The 20,804-nt window shown below is 35.2% G+C and overlaps 1 protein-coding gene across 2 annotated transcripts in view; it reads left to right on the plus strand.

The window, feature by feature from the left end:
- Nucleotides 1-15,295: 15,295 nt before the first annotated feature.
- Nucleotides 15,296-20,804, plus strand: part of LOC109076644 (RING finger protein 24-like) — a 34,442-nt gene continuing 28,933 nt past the window's right edge. The window contains exons 1-2 of one of the 2 annotated variants that reach the window (XM_042717155.1): nucleotides 15,296-15,652; nucleotides 18,530-18,583. In XM_042717155.1, the coding sequence (XP_042573089.1) occupies nucleotides 18,567-18,583 (17 nt within the window). In that variant the 5' untranslated portion in view covers nucleotides 15,296-15,652; nucleotides 18,530-18,566. The remainder of the gene's footprint in view (nucleotides 15,653-18,529; nucleotides 18,584-20,804) is intronic. The other variant, XM_042717156.1, reaches the window with a different exon arrangement.

Genomic DNA, 20,804 nt, shown 5'->3' on the forward strand with positions numbered 1-20,804 from the left:
TATTACAAAATGATACAAACTCATAACAATACTCAGTGATTGATACAAAACAAAAGAAAATTCACTAAAAGTAAGGTTCTATTATTTTGGTTCTTTATCCATGTTTTAATACATGTGGGGATATTTTTGATCTTTAATTTGCCTAAAGATTATTTCTGACCTAACCGTTATGTAATTCACTGAACACTGTAATATGGCATTGCCATATTACTCACTTACAAAGATTAAATGCAACCTTTGAGAGTGGCAATCTGATTTTAGTGTGTATTCGAATCTTAAAAGGGATTAATCCCATCAGACTTGCATTCATTTTTTTTTCTAGCTTTCATCTCTTGTTAGTTGTTCTAATATAAACCCAGTTCAGCAGATTCACAACCTCCCTTTTTTTAGGTTCAATAGAACACGTTGTTCTTGTGGCACATTGTTGGTTACTCGCTTTGTCACGTCTGTACTGTTCGTGTTCTGATATGATTAATCCTAAATAGATAATTTTTCTTAGAAATGCAAATAAAACTTGATAGTGATTTAGGTCTGGGTGCGTTGGTTTACACATTTATCTAATCATTTTTATACTGTGTAGTCTGCCCTACATCATGTTTTCTCTCAATTAATAGAATATGACTATTTGCTATTAAAGAAAACTTATATTAGGAAACAATTTAATAAAGGCCTGGAATATTCCAATGCCATGCGATTAAAGGCCTGAATTCTACAGGCTTTAGTTAAAAAAAAAAAAAAAAAAAAAAAAAAAACAGTTAAATCCCATTCATGAACGGATGCCAAAGCACAGCTCATTAAAATGAAAACACTGAGGATTTGAAGCGTTCCATTTGAAAATTGGAAGAAAAAAAATTATAATAAATAAATAAATAAAAAATTTTTGTTATCAGGTGTATTTTTAGAAGTGTAGAGTGTTTTTTGTGGTGTTTTTTATATATAGGTGTATTTTTTGTGTTTTTAAGCTATATTTTGGATGTTATTACATCTAAGCGACTTTACTCAGGGTGGAGAAAAAAACAAACAAAAAAAACACAGAGAGAAGTGCCGGGTGGAGCAGAGTTGCCTGTTGACAGTATAATCTTCTTTCAAATTTAAAGGCCGGTCAGATTCCTCTGTTTTGGAAACACTGCATATACCTCATTAACATCCTTTATTTGGTTTTAAAATGTAATTTTGACACTGGCATGAAGTATTTCACACTCATACACAGATTAAGATATGCTTGTTGTGCTGTTTTGTAAATTCTCCAAATTATGGAAAATGCTGTAGCTGCTGATAGAAATGATCTGTTGACTGAGTTGATTTAATTACACACAAACATGCATGTGTGCGGGCATAATTACCAGTAAACACAATGAGTCTTTCTAATCTTTGAGAAATCACCCACTTTACTTGCTAACAGTGCGGTTAACCACTTTAAAACAAGTTTAATACATGAAGTCAGAGGCAAACCGCACTGTCACTGCTTTCAGTAACACGTGTGCTCCACTTTGTATGTGTTATCTGGATGATTTAAAAGCAAGCTTGGCCACACAGAAAGGCTGCTGTTATGTGGCCAGCATGTGAATGGACACGAGCCTCTTGAAAAAGTGGAATGTGGTAACAGGCCATCACCAGTGGACTGGTCTACTAGAATGGCCTTTCTGTTGGTGACTTCAGTGCATAGCCTGCACACTGTGAATTCTGCCTAGTCTCCGTTTTCTCTAGAAGTCCAATTGGCATTGGCCATGTGCCTCAACAGTACAAATGAGAAGGAAGAAAGTATCTTTTCATGAATGGGGGGAGAAAGCAAGCACAGGAACTGGGTGGAATTGTTATCGAATTACCACACAACTATCATTAATAAGCAAAGATGCATTGACTACATGTTTTTCACTTTTTTCACTTTCCATTAAATTGATCAAAAGTGAAGACATTGTTACAAAAAAAAAATCTATTTGAAAAAAAAAAGAACTTGATTTATTTAAGTTTATTCAAGACCATCACAACCTGACTACATGTGGGTTACACAAATTAATCTAAAAGTAATTTAAAATGGTCCGATCAGATCAATAGTTCCTCCATGTAACAAGCTCATAGTAATTCATAATTCCAGCAATTATGAAGACACTTTGTATTGTATTGACAAATGTGTCCACTAAAAAAAATTAAACTTTTAAATAAAATGTATTAGGAATCTTTAAAACTAAAAATGTTATTGTTATTTATTAGGCAAATAACAAACTGAAACAACCAGATAATATTTATAATAATAATAATACAAAAGACATTGTTTTCCACAGTTGCTATTGTTATTGACTTCTAGTTTCTAGCTGTTCCCAAAGACTAGCTTTGGATTCAAATCTGTGCAGTCTATCTTAGAAGCCATTAAATTCTGACAATAATTATATTTTTGCAACAGAAACACTACTGTGACTAAAGAGCTTACACATACTGGTGTGGATTAACCATATAATTTATTTTTATTCATTTTTATTATTATTATAATTTTATTTTATTTTTTGTTTGTGATAAAAAGTATTACATGTAAAGAATGATGCAAACACAGCCAGCTGTAACATGCTGTACCTTATGTGAGAAGAATTTTAATTGACTGCATATAAAGACTCTGTTCTTTGCAACCAAAATAAATGAGTTCCAAACTGACCAGGCAAGCCAAGACAGTCACATCGCTGCCCTGCACTCGTTCACTATCTCACCAGCTCTTTTGTATGCTTTTCCTCACAGCTCTGGTTGCGCAACACTCTTTGCTATAGCGAGCTGGCTTTCTTTTCATTGTGGTTATGTGACACAGTGCTCTATTACCATGCACTACGAGTAAATCTCATTTTCCAGTGTGCTATAGCTCTTCAGGGCAGCACACCCTTCCATTTTAAGGTGCTTACATTAAGACTTAGCAATAAAAGAACAAATATGCTATTTAGGAACATGAAACCACATTTTGTAAAATGTAAAAATATATCTCATGTTATATCCAAACTATAATAATAAAGGGTTACGATGAATGCTGGGAGTCTGCATCCTCTTCTTCCAACAGCTGTTATGTTCCTTGTACCTTCCGCCCTGCTATTCTTAGGCTGTGGTAGTCTGGGTGAGGTGACATCGGGCAGCTGTCCTTCTGTCCTGTCTCACTTTAGGTGTGTCTGTAATAACATGGCCCATATCCTCATCTCTGAATCACAGGAAGGAAGCATGTGACGGTGATGGAATCAAACAATTCATCTCCATCCTCCTCTCAGGTATTTCCTCTGAATGGGAAAGACACATCCGGAAAGGGCGGGATAGACTCTCTGTGGGGAACAGAACACAGGTTATTTGCAAATGTGTCCTGGGATGAGTTCAAAGACCCTCTGCACATCAGGAATCTGGTGTAGGTTTTTCATAAATAATACTTTTGTTGTTGCTGTTGTTGGTCTGGGAAATTTTAGGTTCCATCAAATTTGTATTTTTTTAATTGAATTATATGGAAATGAACTTATTGGACATGCAAAATAACATGTTACATTTAGCATGACCAGTTTATGATGTAAAACAGGTGGTATAATTTCAGAATTGAAAGCAAAAACAGAATGGTGTGACCTTAGCTTTGTGAAATTATGCTACATAAAACTAGACAGGTTTAATAACTTTTTTCTTATAACAGAAAGAACTGAACATTTACATACAATAAAGTAATACACACAAATATGTATACAGTAAAAAAAAAAGTGCAAAAGAATTATAAAGAAAAAATAAGTAACACTTTACAATATGATCTCATTAGTTAACCTTTAATGCATTAACAATTAATAATGAGCAATAGATAGGCTATATTTGATACTGAAGTTAATAGACCCAATCTTTGTTTAAAAAATGCAACTGTTAGTTCATTAAATAACACTTGCACCTTTTGATTTTAACAATGTGTTATTAAATAGGCTATTGAAATTACGATTAATTAAGATTAATGAATGTTTAGAATAATTTTTCATTGGTAGTTTATGTTAACTAATGAATTAACTAATGTTAATTAATAGAGCATTGATGTAGCCTAAAGTGTGACAAAACGATAAACGATTTTCAAACAATATCAAGTGCATGCTGTAATCCAGATTAAAATGTAAAAAATAAATAAAAAACAAATTTAAAAAACGTTTGAAAATAAATAGCCTATTAAGTCTAAATATTTAAGTATTTTGTGCTGTACTGCTAATACAAATATCTGAATGGCTGTTTAAACCATAGATATGTATCTATTGTTAAACCATTTAAATGCGTTTTTTAGAAAGTAGTGCAGCTGCTTTGTTTATGGGGTTTCCGGGGTAACGGCTGCATTCATGCAGTTTAGCGCCATCTGCTGTCAGAGAGTGAATGTGTGCTTTCATGCAGAGTGTCTCTCACGTGCTCCACCAAGCGCTTCTAATCCATGCTTGTTTACAGCGGAGTGGACACGCGTCTTTCACGCCGCACACAGCAGTGTTATGGATTGTGACCAGTTTGTAGGGAACATATTCTTAAAATGCATTCAAAAAATCTGAATAATTTGTAATAAAGAATTATTGGCTGTATTTTGAAGTGCCCACGATAACAATACCGTGCATATTTATAGCCTTGATATATCACATTACCGAATACGTGCACATGTCTACATAAAACACATCTGCAGGAAACCGAAAAAACAGACGGGCTGAATGAGAACGCAGATTCATTCTCTGCCAGCAGGTGGCGCTTATATAATAGCAGGAATACATCGTTTCCTTAGCTATTGCTGTAAACAGAGCAGAGCAGCACTGCGCTTTTAAATACATGCATTATGTGAAGGTAAGATGAAAAGAAAATGCCTGTCAGACGAGTCTGTGTTACTCTCTAGCATCTCTGGCTTCTTTTAACAGCTGTTTACAGATGATTTGTTTGCCCAATTAATTAACATGTGTGTTATTAATACTTTTCTAACCATTAGTCAGAAGTGTATGCATTAACAGGGTTTCCTCTTAAAGGGGTCCTATTATGCTTTTTTTTTTTATAAAGTCTTGATTTTGTTTTGGGGGTGTGCTAAAACAGGCTCTCATACTAGGTTTTTCGAGAAAAAAAAAAAAAAAAAAAAAACATTATTTTTCACATATTTTACATTATTACAACACCTCTCTCCCCAGTCTGGTATGAATGGTTTGAATAGTTCCTGTTGAAGACCCGCCTTCTGAAATACGAAATGTGCTGTGATTGGTTAGCTGGGCCAGTGTGTGTTGTGACTGGCAGTACTCAGCGCCTGGTCGGGAAATGCGAGCTTCATTGTAAATATTGCGTTAATTTCAAATCAATTTGAGCACAATTTAAACCCGGATGATTGTAACCAATCTAAGTTCGTCTGCTTTGGGAAAGCTAGCATGTCTCCAACATAGTGATAACACTCGTTGCCTTCTCTAGTTCAGCTCATCCTAGTCTTAGCCTCAGACGTTACGCCCACGGACCGTTGGCTAAACATCTGATGCATATGGCACTCAAAAGTGGAAACACTTCAGGAGTTTCGAAGTCGTCATCAGATTGGTTGAATTATACAGGATTTCCGGGAGACGTGTTCTATAACGTTCTGCCTGGAAACAAGGATTGGTTGAGATGTGTGTGTCTTGTTATTGAAGAAAGCCGTCGTGATTACAACTGTGACAACAAGCACTCATCATAACATCATATTCTAAAGTATGTGAAACATCTAAAGGTTTCAGCACAGAATCTTTAAAATACGTCAGAGAGTTTTACACACAGGTCTGTTATTGTGGCGACATTTCTACGCCCCGGAACGTGACGCAGAAACGAAACGAACTGTGATTGGTTGTTTGACATGTCATGGGCGGGCTACACAAGACTAAGCTCAACCAGGTCTCGTCCCATTCATTGGTATTTGTGATATCACAAATCCCGGAAAATTTGCATTGTATTCCAAACAAGTCGTCCGTTGTAGTTTTTGAAAAGTGATTTCTGTTAAATAAAATATCTCCTTTTGAATTGGACTTTGAGCTTTGTAACTTTGCAGATCTTTTTTATGCTCAAACAGCAACATTACAGACAAGTTGAAAAAGTGAAAAAGCATAACAGGACCTCTATAATTCACAACGCTGTCTACGTTGCTAAGCCACTTGTACCCGTATGCTGATTTTTAAATATAAATTCATACCGTGTGCGTATAATTCAAACTGGTTTACCGTTCGAACCGGTATATCACCCAGCAATACTGTGTTGTGTTATACATATCATTACGTTTCACAGCCTTTATTTATGAGAATTTTCAGATACCCTTATAGTTTTTACATTATAGATTTATATTAAATTGTTATTAAAATAAGTCTCTTATGCTTACCAAGGCTGGATTTGTTTGATCAAAAATACAGTAAAGACAGTAATTTTGTGAAAATTTAACAACCATTACTTCAGTCTTCAGTGTCGCATGTTTCCATCAGAAATCATTCTAATATGATTGTTCTAAAAATCTTTATTATTCTTAATTTTGTTGCATTGTGTCTTTTTAAGATACACAAAATTCTAGCAATTAAATTATCCCCGAAATGTTTCAATTGTCAATTTCATCATCACAGAATGCTGTTAAATACAATATAAATTTCACTGTGGAGTAAATACAGTCCAGAGATTGTTTGTTTTTGTTTAGCCTTTGGCAAATGGCTAAACTAGACTTGTTATTTTGATCAAGAAGATGGCAGACCATTTCAGAATATTAAATGGTTCCATGACACCTAGCTCAATTTAGTATGGCCATACTGGCCATTATCATAGTACAGTGAAGTCTGTATTTTACAGTCTGTGTATTTAGGATATCTATTAGCAATGTGATTTATCGCCAATATGGAAACATGGTGACAATACAAATCAGCAGAGTGCTGCAATAGCAGAGATGGTTCCCTTCCTGGTTCCTTACAGCCACAGTTTGTTAAATCACCTTCAAAACAACAAACTGACGCTCCTTCCAACCTAGCACAAGTACAGCTGAATTACTCAGTGATACCAAAGATGTATCGCTAAATAAACATTTGATAAAAAGATCACCATTAGTTCTTTAAAAATTATCTTTAATCGAAAACAAAAAGAACCAGGCAAGGGTAAAACAAGCATGGTAGATGGTTATTAGCGTCAGAGGCTGCAGGTTCAAACTGTTCTTGCCCTCTGCCTCTATAGCATGCTGTAAAATGATACTGTAAACAGTCTGTCAGCTGGGTTAGTCAGCATAGCTTCACCGCCAGACAGTCAGAATCTGCCTGAGAGACAAGGATCATGTTATACACAAACATACTCAACGTAACAAGTCTGAAGCTAGTGATCAGTTAAAGGTAATTCGTGTAATTTGTAATGTTAATATAATGCATACACATGCTGATTTCCACAGTGTGGACAAATATACACAAGTCATTCAGATTTGAAAAGACATGAGGGTGAGTAAATGATGACAGAATATGTGAACTATCCATTTAAGCCATAAAGGACACACACAGACACCCTGGACAACAGTCAGGATTTAGTAGATTTATGTTCAAAGAACATTTGCTTTGGGAGATTTCACTCATTCAGTTTACATTTTATGTAAAAGCTTACAATAACTTTACAAGTTTTTTTTTCTTTTTTTTCAGTGTTTTAAAGAAGAAAGGAGACATTCTGAATTAAAAAAACAAACAAACAAAAAACAACCAAAACAACAAAATATATATATTTTTTTTTACCTCATGGTATTATCCTTAAAATGGAGCTGTGATGTATCCACATAAAATAGCCTAATAGAAAACATTTTAATCAGTGTCTTTGTTAAATATCAGTCTGACCATATTGTTTCAGAATTGTCAGTTGAACCCCCTGCAGTTGCACTAACCTAAGACAAAACCTGCTGGTTCTTTGTACAGCCAGGGGGTTTGGTTTTGGTGGGGCTGGTCTCAGATCAGTGCATATTAACCACACTCACCCAGAACTAATGACTTTACATTGCCATTCATATTTTCCTAACAGTCCTGTCTGTCACGCAGCATATGGGCCAACAGCTGTGTGTCTCAGAGATAGCGTGCTGTTATTCTCCAGCCCGCCAAGACTTCCAAACAGTCTCAGATGACAGAAGAAAGCACACTGCAGTTGTACAGGTTAGGATTCAGTAGATCATATTTTCAGTCTCAAAGTTCAAGTGAATTAAAAAAAAACAAAACAAAACAAAAAATAGTTACAAGAATATGACATTTATGCAAAGTATTTTTAGCTTGTACAGTAGGTTAAAGCAAGAGTATGTAGTTTTGTGTTATTTTGCGACTTTGAATAAATTCCACTTACTTAAAGGGATACTCCACCCTAAAATTAAAATTTTGTCATTAATCACTTACCCCCATGTCGTTCCAAACCCATAAAAACTCTGTTCGTCTTCAGAACACAATTTAAGATATTTTGGATGAAAATCGGGAGGCCTTGAGACTGTCCCATAGACTGCCAAGTAAATAACAGTGTTGAGGTCCATAAAAGGTATGAAAGTCGTCGTCAGAATGCTCCATCTGCCATCAGACATGCAATCTGGGTTATATGAAGCGACGGAAACACTTTTTGTAAGCGAAGAAAACAAAAATAACAACTTTATTCAATAATTCCTTTGTCAGCAGTCTCCTCTGTGTCTCTCCATATCACCGTATGCTGTGTATGCTCTTCTGTGTCAGCCATGCCACAAGGATGCACTGTTTCTACGTCTATTTAGCTTTGATTTGAAAGAAAAAAGTGCATCATTGTGGCGTGGATTATACAGAAGAGCATACACAGCATTTTTCTGAACTCTTCTCCATATGTGTGGCTTGACACAAACCTGTTTCTGAGCTCTACAGGCAGTTCTTTTGACCTCAGTGCTCGGTTTTTGCTCTGATATGCATTATCAGCTGTTAGATCTTTTATTAAGACATGTGCCTTTCAAAAATCATACCCATTCATTTGAATTTACAACAGGTTAATTTCAATCGAAGTGTAGTAACATCTACAAGCAATATGAATGCTACTGAGCTAATTTTCAACTGTCCCAGATAAGGTTATACATGCTTATGCAGTGGAATAATTTAAGTTTAATTAGTATATATTATAATATATATATTATATATATATATATATATATATATATATATATATATATATATATATATATATATATTCTCATGCAGTACGCAAACATTAACCTAATAAGGTTAGAGGCCAGTACTTGTGACACCTCCCAGCCCCTGGCTCCATGACCATCAAATGACCATCAAACCAAGCACAGAGATGCTGAGAGGAACTACAGCAAGATTAAAAACCACAGAAAGTACATTCACTGTCTCCCTACACCTTTTTCTCTGACTGCTGATGTCTGGCAACCACCAGCAGCCAGTTCTCTAACACTGCGACTAAGCCTCTTTACAGAGAGGAAAAATGACACTACAAACCATTTAGAGTGGTATCTTGCACAATATAAAACGTATGTTTTATAACCCACAAAAAGAGCAGATGAGGTCTAGTTAAAACCTCCAGATGCATCCTGTCTTTTGGCAGTGTTGAAGAAGTTCTTTATTAACTGTGCATGCTACTTGTAAATGAATCCGTAGCACAGTTCTTGTAATTTGAAGACTAGACTACTGCAATGCTCTATTGCCAGAACTTCTAACCACAAGCACGACTTAAGCCTCTTCACGGTAAGGAAAAGTGAAAAAAGTTAATTGTTTCTGTTTCTTTCCGGTGGAATGAACTACCAACCCGAACTGCAGAGACGATCACATTTTTCAAAAAAACTGAGTGCGGCATAATGATAAAAAACAATGTACAAGTTTGGAATAGTTCTGATTTTTTAAGTCTCTCATGCTCACCAAGGCTGCATTTTTTTTTAGATCAAAAATAGAATAAATAGAGTAATATTGTGAAATATTATTACAATTTCAAATAATTGTTTTCTATTTGAATATATTTAAAAATGTCATTTATTACTGTGATAGCAAAGCCAAATTTTCAGCATCCATTACTCCAGTCTTCGGTGGAGTTATTAATAATTAAATACCGATAATTACTGGTAATAACTGTGCATATTATAATGATTTCTGAAGGATCATGTGACACTGAAGACTGAAGTAATGGCTGCTGAAAATTCAGATTTGCCATCCCAGGAATATATTATATTTAAAATATATATTTACAAAGAAGAATTCTTTCAAAAACTTTAACTAAACCTAATTATTCCAACTTTTACCCCATAGTGTATAGATGTCAAAAATGTGACTAATAGGAAAACTGCACTGTGAAGTGTCACCCTTAAATTGTTCTGAAGCAGCTCTTGAACATCTAGAGCTACTGTACTAAATGACCTGACTGTAATACAATGTACGTGCATGTGAATACAAAATTCTTTGAATTGAAGAAAGAGACTGATAGCAGTTAACACTACTGAAAGAAAGTCACAGGGTTCAGTGTTCACATTTCATTAGTAAAAGAGGCCATGAAGATGTGTTATACAACTGTTCCCTAGCTGTAAGTAATGCCACAGGCTCAACTGTGAAATGTCTGGAGTGAAGTGTCCTCTATCGGCTAGCAAATAACCAATTATTTGAGGGGCATTAAAATGGTATTGTCTGTTAACAGTGCCTTCAAAAGGACACCACCTTTGCAGACATTGTACAGACTGCCACATAGCATTGCCTGGGATTATCTTTTTCTACTAAGTGATGTGAAAATGACAGTTGTCGTTGCACCTGTTTAACCACAATTACTACTTTCTCATTCATATCTGTTCTTAAGAATTGCTTTTTTGCAGGTAGAACCATACACTGTTGATTTAAAACAAACAAACATCAATCATACAGATTTTTAAAGTCAAAATCTAGTCAATCATACAGATTTTTAAAGTCAAAATCTAGAATAGAAATGCATAAATTCTATAGAAATAAACAATTAAATGATCAGTTCTGGCTTTTATCATTCTGAAAATTCTGGACATCTCTTGTCCATTTATTACCATGGTGTTCTACAAAAAGTGCTGAGAAGAATTCTCTAAGATATAATTGGTTAGAAAGTATCCTTGACACTGTTGAAAGAGTAAATCTCTTCTAATCATTTAAACATGAAGACATCTGCTGTATGTGACTGCTTGTGCCAGAACATGAATCTCTGTTTTTTTTATGTTCTACAGAAACCATGGAAACTTCATACATCATCTTCAGCTACTGAAATGGGTGATCTGTGATTCACACATCCTCTGATGTATCATAACCATTAGTGCAGCTCCAAATGAGGGGGTAAAATGTCAAGCGGGGTGTATAATTTCTAGCACTGTGGAGACATTAAAAGAGGTACAGTGAAACACTAGCCACGTATATTAAATAAGGCTTCATGTGCATCCATCTTCATAAGATGCTTAACCTTAATCAGGCCATGAATGTTAATTTGCTGCCACCTAGAGGATACATAGATGTAGATCAGAAAAGAGAAAACGTCTGTTATTGAAACAGTTTTTACTGAAATATATTCTATTTTTTTTGTGGAGGATGATGTTGTTATTATAATATTATATTAATTGATGGTTTATTTTATGTTGGATGCAGTTTTTTTTTTCACAATGAAGGGGTTTATTGTATCCTAAAGGGCCACATTAGTCAACTTACTACACTGCTACTCACCAAATCAATAGAATATACAATTGATTGGAAATGATCAGATAAATCATTTTCTCATTATCTAACTACTTATAACACATTTTCTTACAGCTAATATTCTAACAATTCCTGGTATTATGATTTCTATATTACTCTGTTAAATCAAACTGAATGTTCACCCACAAGCTTCATCTTCACATGACAGAGCTCTACTCCCTGCCAGCTATGACCTCTTGTCAAGTCTCTCTCTATTTTGGGTAAAGGTCAGTTGTTGCCTTCAAGAGTGTAGTAAATAACATTCCCAATAACTGTTAGAACAGCTGATGCTCTAATCACATTACAAAACAACAACAAAAACCTCTACACTGCACTATAGAGTGTGTTTGTTGTGTCAACTTATCTTTAGAGAATCATATGTAGCAAACAAAGAAAGTGTGTATATATACAGTAGCACACTAGATTTGTATTTATTTAGATTTGGTGCATTTCATTTGGTGTAAGTGTTTTTTCTCAAAACATGATTTAAATATGATGAAATCTTTTTTATATATATAATAGTACTTTTATTCAGCAAGGATGCATTAAATTGATGAAAAGTTATTGAAAATGAAAATGTTACAAAACATTTCTATTGTAAATAAATGTTGTTCTTTTCATCTTCTGTTCATTAAAGATTCCAGAAGAAAACGTATCACAGTCTCCACAAAAATATTAGGCAGTACAATTGTTTTCAACATTGATAATAATGGTTTCATGAGCACCAAATCAGCATATTAGAATGCTTTTTTGAAGAATCATGTGACACTGCAGACTGGAATAATGCTGCAGAACATTCTGCAGTTATTACAGTTTGAATTATTACAATTTTAATTAGCAATATTTCAAAAGATTACAGTTTTTTCTGTATTTTTAATTAAATAAATGCAGTCTTTGTCAGAATTAGAATTCTTACAAAAATAAAAATAAAATCTTACAGACCAATAAAAAAATTCAACCCTACGGAGTACATGGACAGATAAAATGAATGTTGTATCTGGCAGATTTTCTCTCAAGGGCATTTATCTCTGAATCTGAAGGCTATGCAAATTGTTGTGGCAGATATTCTATTATGTAACACAGTGGCTTCTGATTTTTTTTTTTTTTTTTTTCTGCTGCAATGCAAATCCCAAATGTAATATCAATCTGCAAGCACTAGAGGGCGAGAGAAGCCTTCACATACAAATTAGAAGTAGGCCTGCATTAAGATTAAGACTGAACTTCTGATTTCAGCTTCTGTGGCGACCATGGATATAGACTATGGATAGAGTACCCCTGTTGTCTGACAATTTCCTGTTCTCTCTTCAGCTGCTCAAAAAAGATTCATAGAACTACCTACACATCCATTTTATTAAAAAGTCAAGAGGAAGCCTTCATCACAGTGCTTTCTTTACTAAATTTAGCTTCAAGTGTATAGGCCTATGGCAGAAACCAGCTTTTCACAGAATTCAGAAAATTCACCAGAGACAATGGATCCTCTTTCTGTAAGTTTCATTGACTGGCATCTCTGCTATTCTGTGGGATGTACTGCATATCACAAGTGTAAAAAAAAATGGCCAAGTGCTTGGTTTTGTGGGATTTAGTGCATATATAAGCACTTATGTGAAATCTGGCTTTATTATTGAATGGATATGTAAATTAACACCTACTTCTAGATGGATTTAAAACATTTTAATAACCTCAATGGGAAGAAAAACACTGAAAAAAAAAATGATAGAGCTCCATAAATACCAAGCCTAATATTTGCATATGCCTTAAATCTATTATTAAAAGACAAGCATATAATGTGTGATTTTGAGCACTGAATATGGTACCAATACTGTAGGTAAGGGATAATGTACATCCAGCCGGTTGTTATCGCAGAATAACCCCTGACAGGGTGATCTTGTACCACCCTGAAGGGGGTTATTCTGCGATAACAACTGGCTGGATGTACATTATCCCGCTTACTAGTCAAGTCAAGTCACCTTTATTTATATAGCGCTTTAAACAAAAAGAGATTGCGTCAAGAACATTAATTAGGAAAACACTGCCACAAAGATAATTAAGGCAATTGAAAGATTTAAGCAATTTGCAATTTCAAACTAGACGGACATTTAAGTTATCTTATAATCACATTAATTTAAGCAATAAAATAAGATAAAAAAACAATCCATAGCAAAATGGCAGCAGCTGCGTTTGTATGAAACGAGAGAGCGAGTCCGCAATACCAAGATGACATAATTAAATTATTGTACACCATTTTGAATCGAGTTTTAATATTTTATTAGCTAAACAAACTCAAAGCTTCCACCAAGAAAAACTGTTCCTAGCAAGAGTACAGCGCCGACTTCAGTATACCCGGAAGAGCCTGTTTTATCAGCTTTTTCCGGTTGTTATCGAGGGATAACACACCTCGGAATGTCGCAAATGACCAATCAGAATCAAGTATTCCACAGAGCCATATAATAAGGCATGTTAAATCATGTGTCAAACAAGATCAACGTCAAATTTTGTGGTGAATGAATAGGATCACAAAGACATTTAAAGAAATAATTTACCCAAAAAATCTGCTATCATTTACTCACCCTCAAGTTGTTCCAAACTTTTTGAGTTTTTTTGTTCTGTTGGACATAAAAGAAGATATTTTGAAGAATGTGGGCAACAGTTTCTGGACCCTACTGACTTCCATAGTATTCTCTAATGTGTACTCTAATCACATGATAGCTGTTTTGAGTAAGCATTGAATATGGGGGCAAAAGGATGTTTGTGGTAGTTGACAAAGCTTGAGATCGCTTTAACTGTCATTCTACAGGTCCATATACAATGTTCAGAGTAATACTCCATTCTGCTTCATTGGTTTGTATGAAGGATAATGCTTCCTGCCTCCTTGCCCTCTTTATCCCCCACATGTCACTTGATTCAGTGCCAGTCTAGCGCCCGGTGTGCCGACCTCAATAGGGCTTTGTAAGCGCTGCCATCCTGGTCTCCCGATCCACCCCCAGGCAGCTATTCCCAGTTGGCTCTGGTACAATATGTGTCTGTCAGTGGCACCTCATTGGCATGCACTGGCACACGCGCACAGACTACGTCTCAACCAAGTGTGCCCACTCACTGTGCTTTCCAGAGACGGTTCAATCCAAAACGGTTTGCACTGGACACCGATTCAAACTTTCTAAGACTAGATTAATCAGATATGAACGTTTATATAGTGTATAAACACAAAACATTTTAATTGTAATTTATAGATAAGGAAAAAGATGTTATATAATATTATATTTAATCATTCTTCAAAGCGCTTATCCCATGTAAGGTTACAGGTGTTTTATTATATTATATTATATTATATTATATTATATTATATTATATTATATTATATTATATTATATTATATTATAATTCTCCAAACCACTTCTCCTATGTAGGGTTTCTGGTGCTTCATATTATATTATATAAGCATATAAAATAATGTACATTACACTGAAAGAAAAAAAAAAGCTGGATCTCTGGAGGATATAATGTAGATATAATGTAAGGGGCTACGTATGAATGCATGAATCTGCCCTTTCCTTTGTGAAAGAATCCGCATCCCTCCCCACACGCCCAAACTCAACTCCCTTCTCTCTCTCTCTCTCTCTCTCTCTCTCTGTGATGAAGGAGGAGGGACCTGCTCTTGTCGTGAGCTACGTGCAGAGTTCACATCTACCACCAAATATCTTAATCGACCATCCCATGAAGACGTATCAGGGGCGCGCACATCTCACTATTCTCAAGCCATCTGGAGAGCGAATTATTTTGTTTTACGAGCATCAGTGAACTTACAGCCTGCGATGCTTGTGTTTATACGATTATTGATTTGTTAATAATGCGTACGGATTTGTGCACATTTAAAGGCTTGATTTGATTTATTTATTGTCGGTTATTAGAAGGTAAAAGGTGTGTTATATCGCGGAAGCACAGAATTTGAGCTCTTTAATCTGTTTGGGTTTGTGATCGAGCAGGAGGGAGGAGTGGCAAAGAAACGGCTGGTAAGTCCATAATACTACACCTCCACATGAGCAATAAATACATACATCATGTGGTGGTTGCACTATCATAAACAGACATTCTTCCTTGACCGAGTTTATTTCTCGAGTGCACCGATTAAAGTGCGACCCTTAAACCGAAGGTTAAAAGACATTAACCGTCTTTTAACATTGTAGACTTCGTTAGCCCGCTGGTTACATGTGTCCGAATCGTGAGGGAATCGTTCATGTGAGTCGGATCTCTGTAATGTTTCGGTTGAACCGTTTCACAAAATCCGGTCTTTATGAATCGTAATGAATCGTAAGGTTTATGATTCGACATCTCGCCGACTTCAAGAACCGCTTCTTTCGAAAATGTCCGATTCATAATCCGACCTGGATAATGAATCGAGGATTTGGATTGAACCAATGATTTCACTGATAGGACGAAAACTATGAAAGTTACTCTAATAGCCAAATAACTTAAATATTAACTGTAGTAAAATGTACTGGAAATATTTTTTTTTAAAAATTGTTGACTGCCATATCAACAAGCAACAAGCCTAGGCTTTAATAAATATATTTTTATTTGGGCATGAATACACTTTTCAGATAAGATAATTATTAGTTTAATGTATATACTATATGCAGATTTAAATTCTAAACAAAATGTGTGTTACTATGAAGTCCTGGACCGTATTACTGTAATATAATATTATTAGTAATAATAAAATGCAATGAAAACGTAATAAACAGCAATATGTGCTTAAATAAGAAAACTTTATTGAAGCATGTAACATTCCTAAGCGACTGTCAGGGACCCTGGGATGACGCAAAGACGTCATGACGTAAAAGAAGGTTGAATCCTTTTTAAAAGATTCTTTGAAACTAACTGTTCGAACGAATCGATTCGCTGAAATGAATCAGATTCCTCTATTATGTTTTAGATAGCAGAACGGCTAGTGAGCTACCGTGTGTACACCGGACGAGAGCGGCGCGGCACAACAAATCCCTGACAATAAACTGATGCCTCGTAAGGTTTATGACTAACTGACACAAAGTTTAAATGATTTGCAACGGTCGCTTTGTCGCGTCAAGTGTAGACAGACTTTAGCTGTTGCTCGCGTCCGTTGTAGACACGGCGTTTAATGTCGCTAATAGACGTATAATGTTCATGTTAATTGCAATTAGACATATATGCTACTGCGTTTACAAGCAGAGAGCATTCATTACTCTTTGTAGACAGCAGAAACTCCGCCTACTATCAGCCCGATACAAATAGGCTATAACTAATGTATTCAGCAGTGGTTTCACTGATTGAATGGAACTCAAACGGGTTTACCTCTGAATTTGAGCAGTATTGACGCCTTTATTTGCGGTGTCTGCCACTGCGTCAGGGTTTTTTTTGTTGTTGTTGTTGTTGTTGTTTTTTTCTCTGAATGCTCATTCATTCACGTGTGGTGTCAAACTTCTCGACGTCATGATGATAATGAAAGGAGGCGCGAGAGTAGAATGTTCGAGGCGCGTGCTGGCCTGACCCCTGCTGTTTGTTTACCACGTGCTTCTGTTAAACACAATGGTAATAATCTGTGCGCTTCATTATAAACGCCAGCGCTGGGGAATGTTTAGTTATGGTACACTGACACTTGTTTTAAAGTTGCCTTAAGTTGAGATATTGCATGACAAAATGCTTAAGCATACTTTCATTGGTAGGTTTATCCAGTGATAACCCTGTACTTTGGGTCTTACTTTTTTAAAACTTAGTTTTAGTAAGGGATGAGGGCACTTCCATTTCATTGTTTGCCTAATTTGGGGACCATCTAGTAAAAAAGTAAAAGATGAATTTATGTCAAAACATAGTTACACCGACTGCTTTGCTGTCATAGTTATGCAGAATTATAACAGGTTATTATTTGCATTTAGCTATTTTTTATTTATTTATTTATTTTTTTACTTTAGATGTGCTATCAGAACAGACCAACAAACCATTTTTGGTCTTGGCCTACCAGTTAAATACCATAAATACTGATTTACATATAGTTAGTGCATAAAGCACATTTAAGGTTAACTGACAAAATATGCAAAGTGCACATGTAAACTTTATATTATAAAGAAATACAAACCACATCATTCTTCTTAATTTGTCAGGGCAAGAAATTCCATTTACTTTAATTGCATCCCTCACTTCATCAAGCAGGCAGGTCTGGTCTCTGGTGTAATACACCGAGCTTGTGCATGCTGTTTTTCAGTGTAGCTGGCTGAATGACATGTACGGCACGTAATAAGAACTAATCAGGAACTTGTTTTTGTGCACAATGTCCAGAGATGTCAGTTTGCCTTATGCCATCCTGGCTGGTATTAGACAATGAAAATAACAGCCCCCTATGGTGTAGAGGTCAACTGTGTGACCTTATGTGGAGCTCTGCTCAAAAACTATAAACATTTGCCTACAGCTCACTGTTAAAAGCAGTGTTTAGTTTATTTCAACATGCTGACATTTAAAACAAAAGTGGTCATTTCTTATGTTTCTGCTTTGTAATGCAATGTACAATATGCTTGTATGATGCTGTATGCTTATGATTGATATAAATTCAGGTTTTTCTAATATAACCTTGAGGTTTCTAACATGCAAATGAGCTTTTGAACCTAGCCTGTCTTTGAGTTGTGGATAATGTTTATGAATAGTTTTACACATGCCACATTTGACACGTGGGTCATTTGTGGTAAGTGTAGTTGATTCCAATTATTCCTAATTATTTTTTCTTTTGATAAGACTGGAAATTCGTCTTCAGCTGGATTTGCATGTTTGTTCCCCTCAATACCCTTTTGTAAAAAAAATTTTAAAAAAAGATTATGTAAGTTTCAAAGACACAGATGTGAATTAGTCATCATGTTTTACAGGCTCCTGAATTCTGAATCCTGCCTAAAATCCACAAAGATGATATATCTGCCAGTGTAAGTCTTAATATAATGCTTTACAACATATTTGATAGTTGAGTTCAAGTTGTCTGGTCCTTTAAAGTTTGGTTTGCCCCAAAAAAAGAAAATTTGCTGTCAATTGACTTACCCTCAGACCATCTAACATGTAAATTTTGATGTAGAGTTTATATATATATATATATATATATATATATATATATATATATATAATATATATATATATGATATATCTTACATTGGTATTATATCACACACAGTGCTTACCATAAATATTGGAACAGTAAAGACAAAATTGCTTTCTCTGCTGTGGAATCAAGACAAGAAAAATATGATTAAAAGATGAATATGCAACAAAACTATAGAATGTCACATTTTATTATTAGGGCTTTTGACGCATGCATGTTTTACCAAATAAAAAGGACAGCAGTTGTTCATCCCACTATTTGATGTGAGCATAAGTATTGGAACAGTTAAATTTAAGGCAGATGTAAAAGATTAAAGGCTAGTATTTAGTTGCAGATCCCTTGCATGCAATCAGAGCAGTGAGTCTGCAACCCATAGACATCACCAGACTCTTGGTCTTATGCTTTGAAATGCTTTTCCCCACTCCTTGTGTGTTATCTTTATTTTATAAGTGCACAAAGTTTTGTTGTTATTATGTCTGTATACAAAAAAAAGTAGACCTTTTACAGATTCGATGTTGATGTATTGCACTTATCTGTACGATCAAAAAACTGAAAGTGTAATTTAAGTTCTTTTCGGGGTTATCAGGAGAAAATACCCCAAAACGCGTATACGCGTTAATCGACTCCAGAGGGTTAATGCAGCCCATTCCAACTGTTGCTTATTTTGGGGAGTTTCTGTCTTTAGTCTCCCCTTCAGCTGGTGAAATTAATCTTCAATCGGATTTAAATCTGGAGATTGATTTGGGCAATCTAAGACTTTACATTTCTTTGCCCTGATAAAGTCCTTGACTGAACTGGCAGGGTGTTTTGGGTCATTGTCCTGATCCAATATAAAGTGCTTTCTAATGAGTTTGGTGGCATTTTCTTGAACATTGGTAGTTAAGATGATTTTGTATCCTTCCAAATTCATTCTGCAACTGCCATCATACATTAAGTCATCATTAAAATGAAGAGGTCCTGTTCTAGAGACAGCCATGCATGCCCATGCCATTAAACCACCCACCAAGCTTTACAGATGAGGTTGTATGCTTAGGATCATTTGCAGTTCCCATTTTTCTCCACACTTTTGCTTTCCAATCACTTAGATAAAGGTTCATCTTTGTCTCATCGATTCATCAACTCAGTTCCAAAACTCTACTGGCTCACATTTGTTAAGAATCTTGCCTTTCTCCTTTTGGTGCTGATCAGAGGTTTGCATCTTGATGTGTAGCTTCTGTAATTCTGTTTCAGATTCTCCTGCGGACTGTAGATTGACAGAGCATCACCCCAGCTTTCTGGAGGTTGTTGGTGATTTTACAGACATGTATTTTAGGGTTAATTTTTACAGCTTTTACGATTTGTCTGTCATCAACTACTGTTGTTTTTCTCAGCCGATCAGGTCATCGTTGGTTGCTGATGTCGCCGGTAGTTTCCAGACTCTTGGTTGCTCCATGCCCTTTGTTTTTCCTATAGTTCTAATTGACTTCCTCTTTTCTTATAAGAGAAGCAATGGATATAACTGATAAGACACATTCCTTGCTTTAAATATGTGAAGAATTAATGCAACAGGACACAGCTGAACACTTAGAAAGACCTGTGAGGCAACTGTTCCAATACTTATGCTCACATCAGATAGGGAGATGAAACTCTAAAAGTGCTGATCTTCTTAGCTGGTAAAACATCTTTGTGTTGAATCACCCAATAATAAAATGTGTCTCACATTTTGTCTCATATTTTGTAATTTGTCTCATATTCATCTTTTAATCATATTTACAGATTTCTTGACTCCACAGCAAACATAACAATTTTGTCTTTACTGTTCCAATACTTATGGAGGGCACTGTATATATATATATACACACACACAACTTTGATAAACTTTTTTGATCCACTTCAAATGTTGATTGATATATATATATATATATATATATATATATATATATATATACAATAATCAACATTTGAAATGGATCAAAAAAGTTTATCAAAGTTTTCCTGAGACAAGAACACATTTTGGTTTTAGGACAACTTTGATGAAAGGTTTTGATCCACTTCAAATGTTGACTACTGTA

This window comes from Cyprinus carpio, chromosome B1 (genome assembly GCF_018340385.1).
Source record: "Cyprinus carpio isolate SPL01 chromosome B1, ASM1834038v1, whole genome shotgun sequence".
Classification (NCBI taxonomy): Eukaryota; Metazoa; Chordata; class Actinopteri; order Cypriniformes; family Cyprinidae; genus Cyprinus; species Cyprinus carpio.